General features: G+C 39.9%; 1 protein-coding gene across 3 annotated transcripts in view; it reads right to left on the bottom strand.

The window, feature by feature from the left end:
* The window catches only part of SWAP70 (switching B cell complex subunit SWAP70), a 114,791-nt gene that overhangs the window by 80,771 nt on the left and 17,545 nt on the right, over positions 1-16,475 (bottom strand). For all 3 annotated transcript variants that reach the window (XM_508279.8, XM_063782784.1, XM_024346969.3), the window contains exon 2: positions 3,787-3,927. In XM_508279.8, coding sequence (XP_508279.5) covers positions 3,787-3,927 — 141 coding nt within the window. The remainder of the gene's footprint in view (positions 1-3,786; positions 3,928-16,475) is intronic.

Genomic DNA, 16,475 nt, shown 5'->3' with positions numbered 1-16,475 from the left:
AGGCATGGTGGCTCACATCTGTAATCCCAGGAATGTGGTAAGCCCAGGTGGGAGGATTGCATGAGGGCAGGAGTTCAAGACCAGTCTGGGCAACATAGTGAGATCCCATCTCTATAAAAAATGTTAAAACTTAGCCAGGTGTGGTGGCACGCAGCTGTAGTCCTTACTACTCAAGAGGCTGAGGCAAGAGGACTACTTTATTTAGCATAGGAGTTCAAGGTTGCAGGGAGCTGTGACAGCATTACTGCACTCCAGCCTATGCGACAGAGCAAGACACTGTCTCAAAAAACCAAAAAACATGTATAACACATGAAATACACACACACATATACATAGGCGTGCATACACACAAAGAAAGATCAGGAACTTGTATTGTGAGGCTGATATGGAATAACAGATATAGATACAAAGATTATCACACAGATGAACATTGTAATTTTTAGAATCTTTGCTGCAAAATTCTTGAAAAATATTTCTCGTGGTTTCTAAAAAGAATCCTGGCTGGGCACAGTGGCTCACGCCTGTAATCCCAGCACTTTGGGAGGCCGAGGTGGGAGGATCACCTGAGGTCAAGAGTTCAAGACCAATCTGGTCAACATGGTGAAACCCTGTCTCTACTAAAAATACAAAAAATAGCTGGGTGTGGTGGTATGTGCCTGTAATCCCAGCTACTCAGGAGGCTAAGCCAGGAGAATCGCTTGAGCCTGGGAGACAGAGGTTGCAGTGAGCCGAGATTGCAGCACTGCACTCCTGCTGGGGAAACAAGAGCGAAAAAAAGAAAAAAAAAAGAATCTCAAAAAAAAAGAATCCTGACTAACATTTTGGCATTTTCCAAACTATTAAATTATTATTATAAATGCTAATTACTATACTTTACTATTGTAAAAAGACATTAAACTATTTTTAAAATTATACATATAAATAATAATAAAAATCTGAAGCCACAGAAAAACATGCATATAGTTGTGTATTTAGGTTTGATGCAAAAATTGAGTTTTTAAAATTTTTTTAATGTTTTATTTATATTTTTTTTGAGACAAGGTCTCACTATGTTGTTCAGGCTAGTCTTGAACTCCTGACCTCAAACAATCCTCCCACCTCAGCATCCCAAAATGCTGGTATTACAGACATAAGCCACCGTGCCCAGCTGCAAATATTTTACTTTTAATTCGAAAGTATTATCATTATCATTTTTTGAAAGGCATTATTGAAATATACTTGTTATGGAGAATGGTCTAAGCAAAAAATGATAAAAATAGTAAGAATTTAAAACTTAGAAGTATACAAAGAAATTTCATGCTTGGTGTTATAAATAGGCAAAAGGAGGAATTCACAAACTTTTGATATAAATAAATGATTACTTTCATATCTAAACTAAATGTACATGATATGGAAAGATGACACTAATATATTGTTCAATTAAAAAAATAAGTTGCTTATATCCTACTGGTCACATAAAAAAACCTTTTTTTAAAAAGTTGCAGAGCTGTATGTATAATATGATCCTATTCATATTGAAACAAAATACCACATATTGATTTGAGGGTGTGTGTACATGTGTATGTGTGTGTGGGTGCATGTGTGTGTATGTTTTCATTTAATTTTTGAAAGTCTACAAAGATATTCTCTAAATTATTAACACTGGTTACTCCAGGAAAATCAGACTACAAAAAATTAAAGCAACGTTCACTTTTTATTTCACATATTTCTGTGTTAATTGCTTATGTACTACCTTTTGTAACTTTTTCATCACCAATTTTAAAAATTATTTAAATGTACCATCTTTTCTTGCATTAAATTCAAAATTTTATTGTGTCAATTTGTAATGATCCAACCCAAGGGAAAAACCAAACATGGCCCCAAACACTAATAGGTGATATTTGACTTCCAAGCACCTCACAGGTTTTTTAAAGCATCTTTACTCAGAACATATCCCAGAGGAAGCATCTAAGTGGTACCCTGAAAAGTCTGGGATAAGAGTTGGCTGTATAATATCTATACAGTAAAGATAATCATCACTTTTAGTATTCACACATTACTCCACCACTTCCACGCTTTAACAACCATTGCCCCAGCCTGGGCAACATGGCAAAGCCCCATCTCTACAAAAAAATACAAAAGTGAGCCAGGTATGGTGGTGTACGTCCGCAGTCCCAATAATGGGAATCTGAGGTAGGAGGGTCACCTGAGCCCGAGGAGGTCAGAGGCAACAGTGAGCTGAGATCGTGCCACTGAACTCCAGCCTGGGTGACAGGGTGAGACCCCTCAGAAAAAACAACTATTGCCAGTACATATGAAACCAGATTTTTTTCTTCTAAAAACAAAAACAACAACAACAACAACAAAAAACGGATACCTGTGCAGCACGTGCAGGTTTGTTACATAAGTGTATGTGTGCTGTGGTGGTTTGCTGCACCTATTGACCTATCCTCTAAGTTCCCTCCCCTCATCCCCCAACCCCCAACAGATCCTGGTGTCTGTTGTTCCCCTCTCTGTGTTCATGTGTTCTCATTGTTCAACTCCCACTTAGGAGTGAGAACACGTGGTGTTTGGTTTTCTGTTACTGTGTTAGTTTGCTGAGGATGATGGCTTCCAGCTTCATCCATGTCCCTGTAAAGGACATGATCTCACTCTTTTTTAGGGCAGCATAGTATTCCATGGCGTATATGTACCACATTTTCTTTATCCAGGCTATCACTGATGGGCATTTGGGTTGGTTCCATGTCTTTGCTATTGTAAATAGTGCTGCAATAAACATACGTGTGCACGTATTTCTTTTTTCTGAGACGGAGTTTCGCTCTTGTTGCCCAGGCTGGAATGCAATGGCGTGATCTCGACTCACTGCAAGCTCCACCTCCCGGGTTCAAGCAATTCTCCTGTCTCAGCCTCCTGAGTAGCTGGGATTACAGGAGCATGCCACCACACCTGGGTAATTTTTGTATTTTTAGTAGAGATGGGGTTTCATCATATTGGTCAGGTTGGTCTCGAACTCCTGACCTCAGGTGATCTGCCCGCCTCGGCCTCCCAAAGTGCTGGAATTACAGATGTGAGCCACCCTGCCTGGGCATGCATGTATCTTTATAGTAGAATGATTTCTATTCCTTTGGGTATATACCCAGTAATGCAATTGCTGGGTCAAATGGTATTTCTGGTTCTAGATCCTTGAGGAATCGCCACACTGCCTTCCACAATGGTTGAACTAATCTACATTTCCACCAACAGTGTAAAAGCGTTCTTATTTCTCCACAGCCTCGCCAGCATCTATTGTTTCCTGGCTTTCTAATAATCACCATTCTGACTGGCGTGAGATGGTATCTCATTGTGGTTTTGATTTGTATTTCTCTGATGATCAGTGATGTTGAGCTTTTTCATGTTTGTTGGCCGTGTAAATGTCTTCTTTTGAGAAGTGTCTGTTCATATCCTTTGCCCACTTTTTGATGGGGTTTTTTCTTGTAAATTTGTTTAAGTTCCTTGTAAATTCTGGATATTAGACTTGATTATTTTAAAGCACCCTGAGAGAGAATAGGTACAGATTAACACAAAACACAGTTCTTAATTTCAAAGAATGAACCAAGTTGGAAAAACATCAAACCAAGTTTAGAAGACAGTGGAGGAGAGGGAAGAATAGGAAGCACTGTCAGTCTCTCATTCTTTCTTCCTTTCTGGTTTATCTAGTGATTCTTTGTACCTCAACTCCTTAGTGAACTCACCAACAGGGGGCTTTTGGGCCCACTTGAAACATGCAAACCAAACAATGCTACACCCAAAAAAAGGTTAGAATCATACCTTTTCCAAAATGAACCTGTTTAAATAAGGCATGTAGCCCTGGTTGGACACTGGACCCTCATCATCATCCCTGAAGTGCTCTTCAAGGGCAACTGGGTCATGAGGAACCTTCAGCACCGTGCACAGGTTATGAGAAAGGACCTGCAAGGGAAAAGAAAATTGTTTAAAGACTCCCACTAACCAGCACATGACACCTTCACCATGAATACAACATGCTGCTCCCTCTCCTGGGTAGAGAAAGATGGAAAATAAACTAGCAAAAACAGGGTGAGGACTGCTCAGCTGCCAGCCCCTACTTGTAACCTGTTATTCTTTCTCATTCCTTCCCAGGTTTGGTTCACTTAGAACTAGTCTCTATTACATGCCTACTATGAGCCAGGCTCCATGCAAGATCTGTGAATATAATACTCCTGTGGTCTTTTACTAATTTGTCCACATCAGAAAGAAAAGCGGGGTCGGGGGGGAAGTCTAAGAGAATGTGTTCAAAATTAAACTTTTCACCAAGTAGAGCAGAGTCAGCCAATTAGAGCTGTTCAGAGAAAGCACCTGGTATTATTGGGAGGCTGCAGCCAGGGGTTCTGGACAAGGAGGCTGACCTGGGCAAGTCACAACCTCTCCAGGCTTTAGTTTTCTCATTTATTCAATAGAAAGGGCCAAATTAATATACCAAATATTAATTAGGAATCTCTAAGTATCTAAACATTTCTAAAATTCTATGACTAGGCTAAATTTCAGCATGAGTATAAAAGAATATAAATATAAAAAGAGAAAGAAATCAAGGGCCTGGATTAGATTCAGGAAAAAATTAAATAGCAAAAATAGGAGTCGCCAACATGGTTAAAAATATTTTACAGAAAACCTGCATTCCATAGCATAAATACATATAAAGGGCTACTGGTCTTGCAATAACCTAAGTTCACACTTCAAAGTCCAGGTACAGTAGTTAAATTAGCAGTGTGGGCTACCTTAGTATTAATCTTGTTTTACATTAAATGAAAATTTCAAGATAGAACTTAAATCCCTTCCGTTTCATTTGTGCTTTCCGAACAGGTCAAATTACATAGCTAAGGCTGTATTTTCTTCAACAGAGAATCTTCCTAGTTGAACCCCAGGTAAAAACGTTCCTTATTTTTCTCAGCCCTAAACATTTAACCTTAAGGAGCCACATTCATCTCAATAAATACTTTCATTTGCATTAAGTGAGTCCCTTTTTCTGCATACACATATTTCAGTTAGGAGTTTTTTTAAGATTAAAAATTTTTAATCTATAAAATAATTTGCATATCTTCTTTCTAAATTTGTTTTGTTTCTCAAAGCTTCATTTATGTGGAGATCCTTTTCTACACGCTCTACTGGTTTTAAGGAAGTAAGTTAAGGAAGTAAATTCACAAATGGTTATAAATGCAGTAATGAAGACTACAAAGCAGGCTGTGTTTCTCAAGCAAACCCTGTGTTTGCCAGTAAAGCACATGAAAAGAGTACGGTGGAGCTTTTATTGGAGAATCCTGCACCACAATCAGCAAAATTTTAAAAAGATATTTAATTTATATTAGCCTAGTAAATCCTATATACTAAAGATCAATTTCAAGAATATAAAGTGCTTAATAACTGTAAAATGCTATGGAAATACAAATATTAAAGAAATGCACACTTCTCAGATCAGGTTCAAATGTCATTCAAATTTTAAAATCATTTGGAACTTTACCCAAGTTAACAATTCCCAACTACTGGTTAAATTAAGGCATATCCATAAAACATAAAAACCATGAGAAAGCTTGCTATGTACTGATATGAAAAGATCTCCAACATAAATTAAGTGAAAAAAACAAGGTACCTAAGAATATGTATGCCATCTTTTGTATAAAAGAAAAGGGAGGAAGAAAAGAAATTCTGGAGGGATATATAAGAAACTAGTAACTGTGAAGGGAAGACAAGTTTGATGAGACCAAGGTTAGAAAAAGACTTCACTGCAGCTCTTCTTTGTATTAAGTTTTTTTTAAAAAAATTAACCTACTCAAAAATGTAGTACATATTTTAAAAATTAAATGTATATATATATTTTTTTTTTAAGTGGCCAGCCTAAGATCACATAGATCAATCTATTTATCTTCATAGCCTATACTTTTTCTTCTACATTAACCTGCTGACTAGAAATGAGGTGTAAAAGGAAGACATATTCCACAGCAATGTACCATGGCTAATGGGCGAGTGAGCTGTAAGGGCAATAAATGAGTTCAGAAAAGGAGAAATAGTGTGTGTTACAGTGACTTCACAGAGGAAGTAAAATGTAACTTATGGCTTACAGGATAGGTAAGGATAGCTTTAGGATAGGAATAGAGGCAAATACAAAAATTTCCAGATAGGGGAATAACATGATAAAAGTAGCTGATTAATCCAAAGCCTTCAGGAAACAAAAAACACCATCTCTCCCATACCCACCCTGTTCTCTACCTTAGGGTTTCACAGATCCTCTAACTAAAGTCCTGGCAGGGGCCTTGGATGTCATATTGTCATCCTCATCTTATAAATGGTGACTACAGACTCACAGATATTAAATTTGTTTGTCTTGACTAAAGTTACTGAGAAGAACTGAGACTAGAACTCGGGTTTTGTAATCTCTGGTCCAGCACTCTCCAGTAATAAGGAACATTATGTCTTCAGTTCTCTAAAGTCAACAATGCTCTTTGTACATATAGATGCTTAGTTTGATAAAGTGATCCCACTGCAGAAGATATAGATTTGAACTCAAGATTTCAGGCTTCGACAATTAAACAGCACTCTTGTTAAACACAGGGATGGCTAAATTCAGTGATAATTTTCTTAACCATCTTTACTTAGGCAAACTGTAAGGAAGGCAGCACAGTATGCAAGGCACCTGGAGGAGACCTGCGCTCCAATGTCTCTGCATCCTCACTGTCAAATGAGAGTTGGACTTGTTTGTAAAACCCTTAACTATCAACCCAAACTCATTTCACAATTTAGATAAGAAGTCCAGCTTTGTGACAGCTTTTTCACTGTTAGTAAGGTCTATAAAAGGGAAGTCTTCTTCAAAAAATATAACAACAGGCTGGGCATGGTGGCTTATGCCAATAATCCTAGCACTTTGGGGGGCTGAAACAAGAGGATAGCTAGAGCCCAGAAGTTCAATACCAACCTGGACAACATGGCAAAACCCCATCTCTATAGAAAGTACAAAAGCTAGCTGGATGCGGTGGCACATGCCTGTAGTCCCAGCTACCTGGGAGGCTGAGATGGGAGGCTGAGGTGGGAGGATCACCTAAGCCTAGGGAGGTGGAGGCTGCATTGAGCCATGATCATGCCACTGCACTCCAACCTTGGTGACAGAGGGGGTCCCATCTCAAAAATTAATTAATTAATTATAATATATATGTATATATAAAACAACCAACTGAATAAAGCAACAATGAAACAGTATTTCTAAAAGAGGAAAAAATTGTGTACTATCTTTAAAACTTTTTATCAGCAACCTCTCTTTAAAGCTTAGACAGTATCTCAAGTATTTTTTTCTTTTTTAAGATTTATTTGTATTTTTTAAAAATAGAGATGGGGTCTCACTATGTGTGCCCAGGCGGGTCTCAAACTCCTGGGCTCAAGTGATCCTCCCACCTCAGCCTCCCAAAGTGCCAGGATTATACATATGAGCCACCATGCCCAGTCTCAACAAGGTTTTTTGTTTGTTTGTTTTTTGTTTTGAGGCAGAGTCTCACTCTGTCACCCAGGCTGGAGTACAATGGCATGATCTCAGCAACGTCTGCCTCCTAAGTTCAAGCAATCTTCCCACCTCAGCCTCCCAAGTAGCAGAATTACAGGCACCTGCCACCACACCCAGCTAATTTTTATATTTTTAGTAGAGACAGAGTTTCACCATGTTGGCCAGACTGGTCTCAAACTCCTGACCTCAAGTGATCCACCCACCTTGGCCTGCGTGCTGGGATTAGAGGCGTGAACCACTACACCTTGCCAAGGTTTTCTTTTTATAAAAATAAAATATACAAGCAATAAAATTTTTGATGGCCGGAATATAAACTAGTAAAAAGAAGTAAAATCTCCTCCATAAACTTATACAGCAATTTATGCTTTTTCAAGTAGACTCATACCATCTATTAATTTGTTTTAGCCTCTCCACAGGGAGAATAGATATTATTGCTATTTTACAGATGAAGAGGCTGAGTCAGAGATTAGGAGATGTGTCCCAAATCACAGAGTTTTACGTGTAGCAAAACTGGGATTAGACCCAAGCCTCCCACTCTGGTGTCCTTTCCATGCTTTGCTACCTTCCCTCTGTTTCTGGAAAAACAGATAGCCCTGCCAATACAAAGATGGACACGCCCGCGAGTTGTTTCTAAATTTTAGTGATGTGCTGGTGCTACCCCAGCCCCACCCCATCAGCTCCACAGGGCCCAACAGAGATGACAGGCACTATTCAGCAGAGCCAAGTTAGTGCCAGTGGCAAGGAAGTCCACATACCTAGAAGTCTGGGACCATTCTCTCTCTGGGAGCCCTCATCTCCCAGCACCCTATCCCTCTCGGGGAATCTGCACTAAGAGGCACTAACCCCTTCTCCAGATGAGGAAGCTGAAAAGCAGATTAAGACAAAAGAATCAGAAAGAGGACTACAAGTTCTTGATTTGTAAAAGGACTGCCCCAAATCACTCTAATCAGGGTGTTTGCAAGTTTCTTGAAAAAGCTGAATTTATCCCACTTCAAATGCCTGTTCCTCCAAAGGCCATTCTTTCAGCACCCACATAATTGCTAAGCAGCTTTGCTCTCATTCTGCTGATCTGAAGAATAAACTATTGTTACCACAATAACAGATCCATATCCATGCCAGAAACTCATCTCTCCAGTTCCCTCATAGCTGTCTGCAGTTGCCTCTGCAGGGCCTCTGCTGACAAGATGACTAATTAACTGCATGAGCCCTGCTCGTGTGGTCTGTTCCTGTTCAGTGGTTTGCTTGCCATTTACCCCTTTTAAGCATTTTACTCCAGCCATCATGAAAATGAAATCAAGGATGGTGAACAGCGTTTTAACACGAGTAAGTAGTGTTCACCCTCCTTTCTCCAAAGACGTAGAGATTCTAAAAAGTTATTTAAAACGTGCCACCCAGTAACACACTGTTTCCCTTTACAGGATGTGCGTAATGGGCAAGATTCAACACTGAAAAAAAAGCGGAGTGGGGGCAGATTTCTATTCCAAAAGACTTATCTGAACTGACACAATTATAGACTTATAACTCATAATGGGCAATCTTTTTTTAAAACATTAAAATTCCTGTCTGATTTATAAAATTTCAAGCCAATGGCAAATTACCAGAAAATTCTTCCTAACAATGGACCAGCATGACCAATTTCCTACCACAGCTATGCCCTGCCTTAAAAGCATTGTCTACTCTAAGTCCTGCCCATTCCCGCATGGACTCATTTTCCCCTTCCAAACATCTTTTCATCCTGCTTGTCACTGCTTAAGTCTTGCTTGTTTCCTCTTACCTTTAATCTAACCAGCCTCAAAAATCTCAGAGTCATTGTTCACATTGCTCTCAATCCCTAAGTACAATCAGTTACCATCCTAGACACTTACACCAAATCTTCAAGTACCACTAACATCACGTTATCCCCCTGCCTAAAAATCATCAGAAGACTACAGAAGTAAAAGCTAAGGAAATATGTGAGTTTTATATTTAAGTCACTCCACAAGCCAGCCCACTTCACCTTCCTTATTTCTTCCCACCCCTCTGCACCAACCATATAAATCCAGCCAAATAAGCTTACTAACTGCATCCCAGGCAACCCTTGTACCACATCCCTTTCTCCCCTGGGCCCTTGCTCAATTTACCCCTACCTCCTTTCCTACCTAACAAAAATGGCATCTCTTTCTGAAGCCTTCATCACCCAAACCAAGACGATCTTTCTTCACTCTGTTTCCCAAGCAGTACCTCTTGTGCTAACTACCACACATGATTTCTCTCTCCTGTAAGACTGTACATTTCTGAAAGGCCCATATCTTATACAACATTGCATGCCCATGGCACCTGGCATGCTGCCCAGAATCCAGAAGACTTTCAGTAACTGCTAAGTGAATTCTTTCTAAAAATTCTCTTAACACTAAAGCCGTGATACTTTAATATTAACAATAATCTTAGAAAATATACTATTTCTATCTCCTCACTTCACAGATAAAAAGACTGTGGCCTGAGACTTGGCCTAAGTCACACAATAATTAGCAACAAAGTAGGGACTAGAACTCAAATCTCTTAGCTCTCTGTCCCACAGTGACGCCCTGTGCTGGAAACATTTCTCTTCTGCCTAGTCACATCCTTCAAGATTGGGTCATTCATAAACTCTAGGAAATCTTCATGGATTACCACCCTGCCCCATGAACTCCTATTCAGCATTTAACTATGTTCTGTTTCAGATACTAATGGTATCTCAAATATCTAACTTATCAAATATCCTCCCTTATTGAAGGGAGGAAATAAATATTTTCCTTCTGCATCCTTCAGTGACTAGCATAGGGCTAAGGGAAGATTCAGTAAGAGCAGAACACTTACAGACAGATTAAGGAAAAGTAACTCAAAGTCATCTGCTGGAATGCTGTCCACAGAATATATGCCACTGATGTCATACAGCATGGATGGCACTGGATTACACTCTAACTGAACCACCTTTTTAAAGTTATTTTGGATAACTTACCAACTTACCCCTCTTCAGAAACTAAACAGAAAATACTGGTAAATTTGACCACAGAAAAATGCTTATATTTTCTTTTAAAAAGAAAGAAACCATAAAAAAACAAAAAAAGGCAAATAGCTCCAGTATTCAAATCATTCTTGTGGACATGAATAGAAAATTCACAAAAGAAACTAATCACTAATAAATAGAGGATACCTTTCAAGTTCAGGTGGAACTCCTGGGACCTTTAACTTTTAGATTGTATGGCTAAGGCATAATGTTGTTTGTTGTGTATTATATTTGGTATAACTTTTCTTACTGTTTCTCTACTAAGAACGCCTTTAAATATGGTTATTGTGATACTTTTTACAAGGAAACTATATTTGAGCAGTTCCAAATTGTACATACTGTATGAACCTTGTCCTCTGAATGGGTTCCTTATTTCTACACGGAATTTCGTAGCTTGCAGTATCATGTAACTAAAGATTAAACCTCACCTTTTACTTCAAAAATAGGCAAATAAAATATAGGAAAAGATGCTTAATCTTGCTAGTAATCAAAAGAATGCACATTAAAAGAGCTATTACTTTTTGCCTAAGTAACAATACCTGGTGTTTGAGGAGATATAAGGGAGTAAAGACTACCAATATCCAACACTGCAGAAGGTACAGAGCAGGTTTTTCTCAACTTCAGTACTACTGACATTTTGGGCTGAATAATTATTTGTTTGGGGGACAGGGCAGGTAACCTACGCATTGTACAATGTATAGCAGTATCCTGGGTTAAAAACATTTAAAACATCTCAAATACCTGTGAATAGGAAATGGTTAAATAAAGCATGATGCATCAACACAATGAAATAGTTCACAGTCATTATAAAGGATGGTGTCTGTATCTATATGCATTTATACAGAAAGATGACCCTAACACAATGCTTAAGAAGAGACTACAGGCCAGGCACAGTGGCTCTCACCTGTAATCCCAGCACTGAGGGAGGCCAAGGGAGGAGGATCACTTGAGCCCAGGAGTTCAAGACCAGCCCGGGCAACAAAGTAAGACCCTATCTCTACAAAAAATACAAAAGTTAGCTGAAGGGGGTAGCGTGAGCCTGTGGTCCCAGCTACTAGGGAGGCTGAGGTAGGAGAATCAAATGAGCCCAGGAGGTTGAGGCTACAGTGAGTCGTGATGGTGCCGCTGTACTCTAGCTCTGGCAACCGAGCGAGAACCTGTCTCACAAAAATAAATAAATAAATAAATAAATAAGAAAATAAAAGAGGATACGAAACGATACAGAATATGACCCTATTTATACAAAAGGACATATATGTCTGTGTATTTACATATGTGTATATGCATGTGTGTACATGATGGGGGAAGGGAGAAAGAGAGATATATAAGAAAGATATTCACTGAAAAGTTAATTACAACCTGCCTTTGGTGGTAGAATTTGAATGTTTTACTTTGGACTCTGTACTTTAATACATTGTTTGAGTATTCTATGTATTACCTTTTAATCAGAAAATGAAGCTTTAATCTTTTAATATTTTATATATTTTAAATAGAAAATTAAAAAATTAAGTAGGGTGGAGGGCTTGCTATGGTCTGAATGTGTCCCCCAAAATTCATATGTTGAAACTTAATCTCCAATGTGTCAGTATTAAGAGGTGAGGCCTGGCCGGGAGCAATGGCTCATGCCTGTAATCCCAGCACTTTGGGAGGAGGCCAAGGAAGGTAGATCACGAGGTCAGGAGATCGAGGCCATCCTGGCCAACAAGGTGAAACCCCATCTCTACTAAAAATACAAAAATTAGCCGGGCGTGGTGGTGTGTGCCTGTAGTCCCAGCTACTCGGGAAGCTGAGGCAGGAGAATTGCTTGAACCAGGGAGTCAGAGATTGCAGTGAGCAGAAATCACACCACTGCACTCCAGCCTGGGTGACAGAGCAAGACAAGACTCCGTCTCAAAAAAAAAAGAGGTGAGGCCTTTAGGTGGTGATTAAGTCAAGAGAGCGGAACTCTCGCAAATGGGATCAATGACCTTATAAAAAGAGTTTGAAGGGAGGCAGTTCCCTAGTCTCTTTTGCCCTTCTACCATGTGAGGATACAGCAACAAGGAACCATCTTGGGAGCAGACAGCAAGCCATCACCAGACACTCAATCTGCTAGCATCTTGATCTTGGACTTTCCAGTATCCAGAACTGTGATAAATAAATTTATATTATTTATAAATTACCTAGTCTGTGGTATTTTGCTGCAGTATCAGGACTAGGTAAAACAAGGCTCCTGCTAGAAAGCACCAGTAAAATTAGAAAATGAAAAGATCATTGTAGAACTATAAAGTTGATAAAATTAACTCCTCTGAGCCACCCACAAAGCATGCTTTCCCATACCTCTTTAAAAAGCCACCCTATGGAGGTTGTGGCAGGCCGAGATGGTGCTACTGCACTCCAGCCTGGGCACAGAGCGAGACTCCATCTCAAAAAAAAAAAAAAAGAAAGTCACCCTAATGGACAACAAAGTCCCCCAATTTGGGACAGCCTCCTGAGAGTCCAGCCCCCCAGTGAAATATTGCACAAATGTCTTTTAAGAAGGTAAATGATTTGTAAGAAGATTTAACTCCAGCAAGCTTCTTTATCTTTCTCACTACTCTGTAAGTTCCTTAAAGAGAGGGTCTGTATTTTAGCCATCTGTGCAATACGTATTTTAGCCATCTGTGAATACCAAAACCTAATGAAGTACCTAAAGAGAGAGCTGTTCAACAAATGTTTGCTAAATTAGTCCCATTTAAGAATTTCCAAGAATTTTTTTCTTTTTTTAAATTTCATTTTGCTACTCTACCATCTTCATCTAGATCTGGGTCTTTGCATTTATTTTACTATACTACCATGTTTCTAGAAGAATTTTTAATTGGAATCTCTAGTTCAGATCACTTTCAGAGTGAAAAACAATGCCTCCATTAGTTCTTAACACCACCAGAACTAGCCAAGCATAACTCATCTGGCCTGAGATCTAGTAGAGAAGTCCAGTTCCTTAAAATTCAAGTACAGACTTCTGAGAAAAGGATACAATAAGAATTAACAAGCAGGTGTGAGAGAAGGCTCTATAACAAAAGAGGGGGCTCTGAGCTCCTTGACTATCACCTCCTTAGAAGTTTAATTTAGTATACTCATCTCCAAGAGAAAATGTGAAGTCACAGTGTGCATTCAAAGTGGTGACAAAGACCACAAATCTGGCTGGACGCAGTGGCTCATGCCCATAATCTCAACACTGGGAGGCTGAGGCAGGAGGATCACTTGAGGTCAGGAGTTTGGGACCAGCCCGGGCAACATAACAAGACCCTGTCTCTATGAAAAATATAAAAATTAGCAAGGCATGGTGGCACACACCTGCAATCCCAACTGCTCAGCAGGCTGAGGTGGGAGGACCACTTGAGCCTAGGAGTTCAAGGTTGCAGTGAGCCATAATAGCACCACTGCACTCCAGCCTGGGTGACAGTGTAAGACCCTGTCTCAAAAAGAAAAATTTTTTAATTTAAGAAAGATCACAAATCTGAAGTCATTAAAATATACAGAAATCAAAAATATGTAAAATAAAATTAAAAATAAAAGAATGAAAAAAAATCACAAATGTGAGGTTTCCCTCGGCTGCCCCACCTTCTCACCAACCTGACCCCGCATGGTCCCTAAAATACGACTTCTATCCCTATCAATCTCTTGAAATTGCTTTTCTAAATGGATTCTGAGGTAGACACAGAGATGCACCACTCAGATGCCCCCTCAAGTAGGTAACTGCTACCCAGCTACAAGGACTGTGTTAAGCTGATAGCCTCCAGCTACTTTCAGGGTCCCAGTGACAGAGCGGGGTGGTAGGATCACTTTTCCTCAATGTGGGAGTCCCATAAGGGGCAATCTTTGCTTCAGAGCTCCTGGTTTTGCCAAATCCATATGATGGTTTGACAGTTCCTTTTCCCAATTTCATTTCCTCTCTCCCACCCCACAGGTAACACTTTTGTATTCCTAACACTGCCTTAACATTGGCTTCCTGGAGAACCCATGCTGGGACAGATACCTTCTGGCCAAGTCACTCTCCCAAAGGTCTGGCAGTTGGCAGTCTGAATCACCCCCTCCTCTTAGACGTTTTTGGTCCCTGACATACCATTTTCTTTTCTTTTTTTTTTTTTTTTTTTTCTTTTTTTTTGAGACAGGGTCTTGCTCTGTTACTCAGGCTGGAGTGCAGTAGCTCGATCTGGACTCATCACAGGCTTGATCTCCTGGGCTCAAGCAATTCTCCCACCTCAGCCACCATCCCCCACCCCTCACCCCCAGCAGCTGGGACTACAGGCACCTGCCATCACACCCAGCTAATTTTTCTATTTTTTGTAGAAACAGGTTTCACCATGTTGTCCAGGCTAGTCTCAAACTCCTGAGCTCAAGCCATCCACCTGCCCCAGCCTCACAAGTGCTGGAATTACAGGCATGCGCCAGCGTACCCAGCCCAGACAGAATAGTTTCTAAGTTCTTCAAAGGTAAATTTATGCAGTCACATCCATCATCCCTCATTCTCCCAATCTGGTCATTTCCCAAAGATCAATTTTCAACCCTGAGTTCTACTTTAATTTCTTCTTAGAAAGTGCTTTTGACCAGGCACAGTGGCTCATACCTATAATCCCAGCACTTTAGGAGGCCAAGGCAGGTGATCACTTCAGGCCAGGAGTTTGAGACCAGCCTGCCAACATGGCAAAAACCCCGTATCTACTAAAAACATAAAAATTAGCTTGGCGTGGTGGCACATGCCTGTAATCCCAGCTACTTGGGAGGCTGAGGCATGAGAATCACTTGAACCCGGGAGGCGGAGGTTGCAGTGAGCACAGATTGTGTCACTGCACTCCTGCGTGGGCAACAGAGGAAGACCCTGTCTCAAAAAAAACAAAAAATAAAAATAAAGACAAGACATTCTGTGTTTATGAATCAAAAGACTTAAATTTTTTCAAATTTTATATTTTATAAATCTAAACATTTATAAAAAGAAAAAAGAGTGATTTTATTCTGACAACCTTAAGTCATCTCTATTCAAATGATTCATAGATCTCTTTCTGATCTTAACCTCTCCAATAAGCTCTGGTTTATATCACTAAACAATACTAGAGATTTCCATTCTAAATCTGCCTCACGTCCAAAAGATCCAAATGAGATCTCATCACTTTTCTCCCCAAAATAGGTTTGCCACCCTGATTCTGACTTTGGTATCACCATTGCCTTAACAAAACTATGGTCTCTTCTTATATCTCTTTTTCATATAGTTTGTCCACCTTCTGGATCTAATTCAGCCCCATCCAATGCCAACTCCTGTCTCTACTGCGTGAGCTGCTCTGTCACCTTCAGGCTAATCAAGCAGAGAGTGTGAGGCTGGGGAAACAAGGGCTCCTCCCCTCACCTCCCAGTACAAGGTCCCATTCTCCCCTCTCAGGCCCTGTCAAAGAGTTGCTGCAGAGCAACTACTCCTCAGGATATAACCATGGTAAACACATCAAGCTACAAGGTTCAGTTAGAAGGCTAAACCTCAAAGAGCATGTCTGCCACCCTACATTTTACAAATGAGGAAACTGAAGCCCAGCAAAGAGAAGTGATTTCCCATTACCACACAAGTAATGGAGTACAGGTAACTCTCCTTACTCCCCAACTCCTCTCTCTCTTAACACTTTTCATGTTCCTCTAAAGGTTTTACTTTCTGAATCTTTCATCATAGTATTCTCACAGGAGAATTTCATACATCCTCAAGTTAGTGACAAATGTCTCCTCCTCTAGGAAGCATTCTCTGAGCTAACTCCTCATGTCCTCACCCCAAGCTAAATAGGTTCCCTTCCTCTGCATTCTGCCTTCTGTATCTCACTGTATTTGAATTGCCAGTTTGCTCATCTGTATCACTCACAAGATTTTAAGCTCTACAAGGGGAGGGTACATATCTGTTTTAATTTCCATAGCTACCACTACTGACCCACACTC

This window comes from Pan troglodytes, chromosome 9 (assembly GCF_028858775.2).
Source record: "Pan troglodytes isolate AG18354 chromosome 9, NHGRI_mPanTro3-v2.0_pri, whole genome shotgun sequence".
NCBI lineage: Eukaryota > Metazoa > Chordata > Mammalia > Primates > Hominidae > Pan > Pan troglodytes.
The sequence above is the reverse complement of the archived record's forward strand: the minus strand, read 5'-3'. Positions and strand labels throughout refer to the sequence as shown.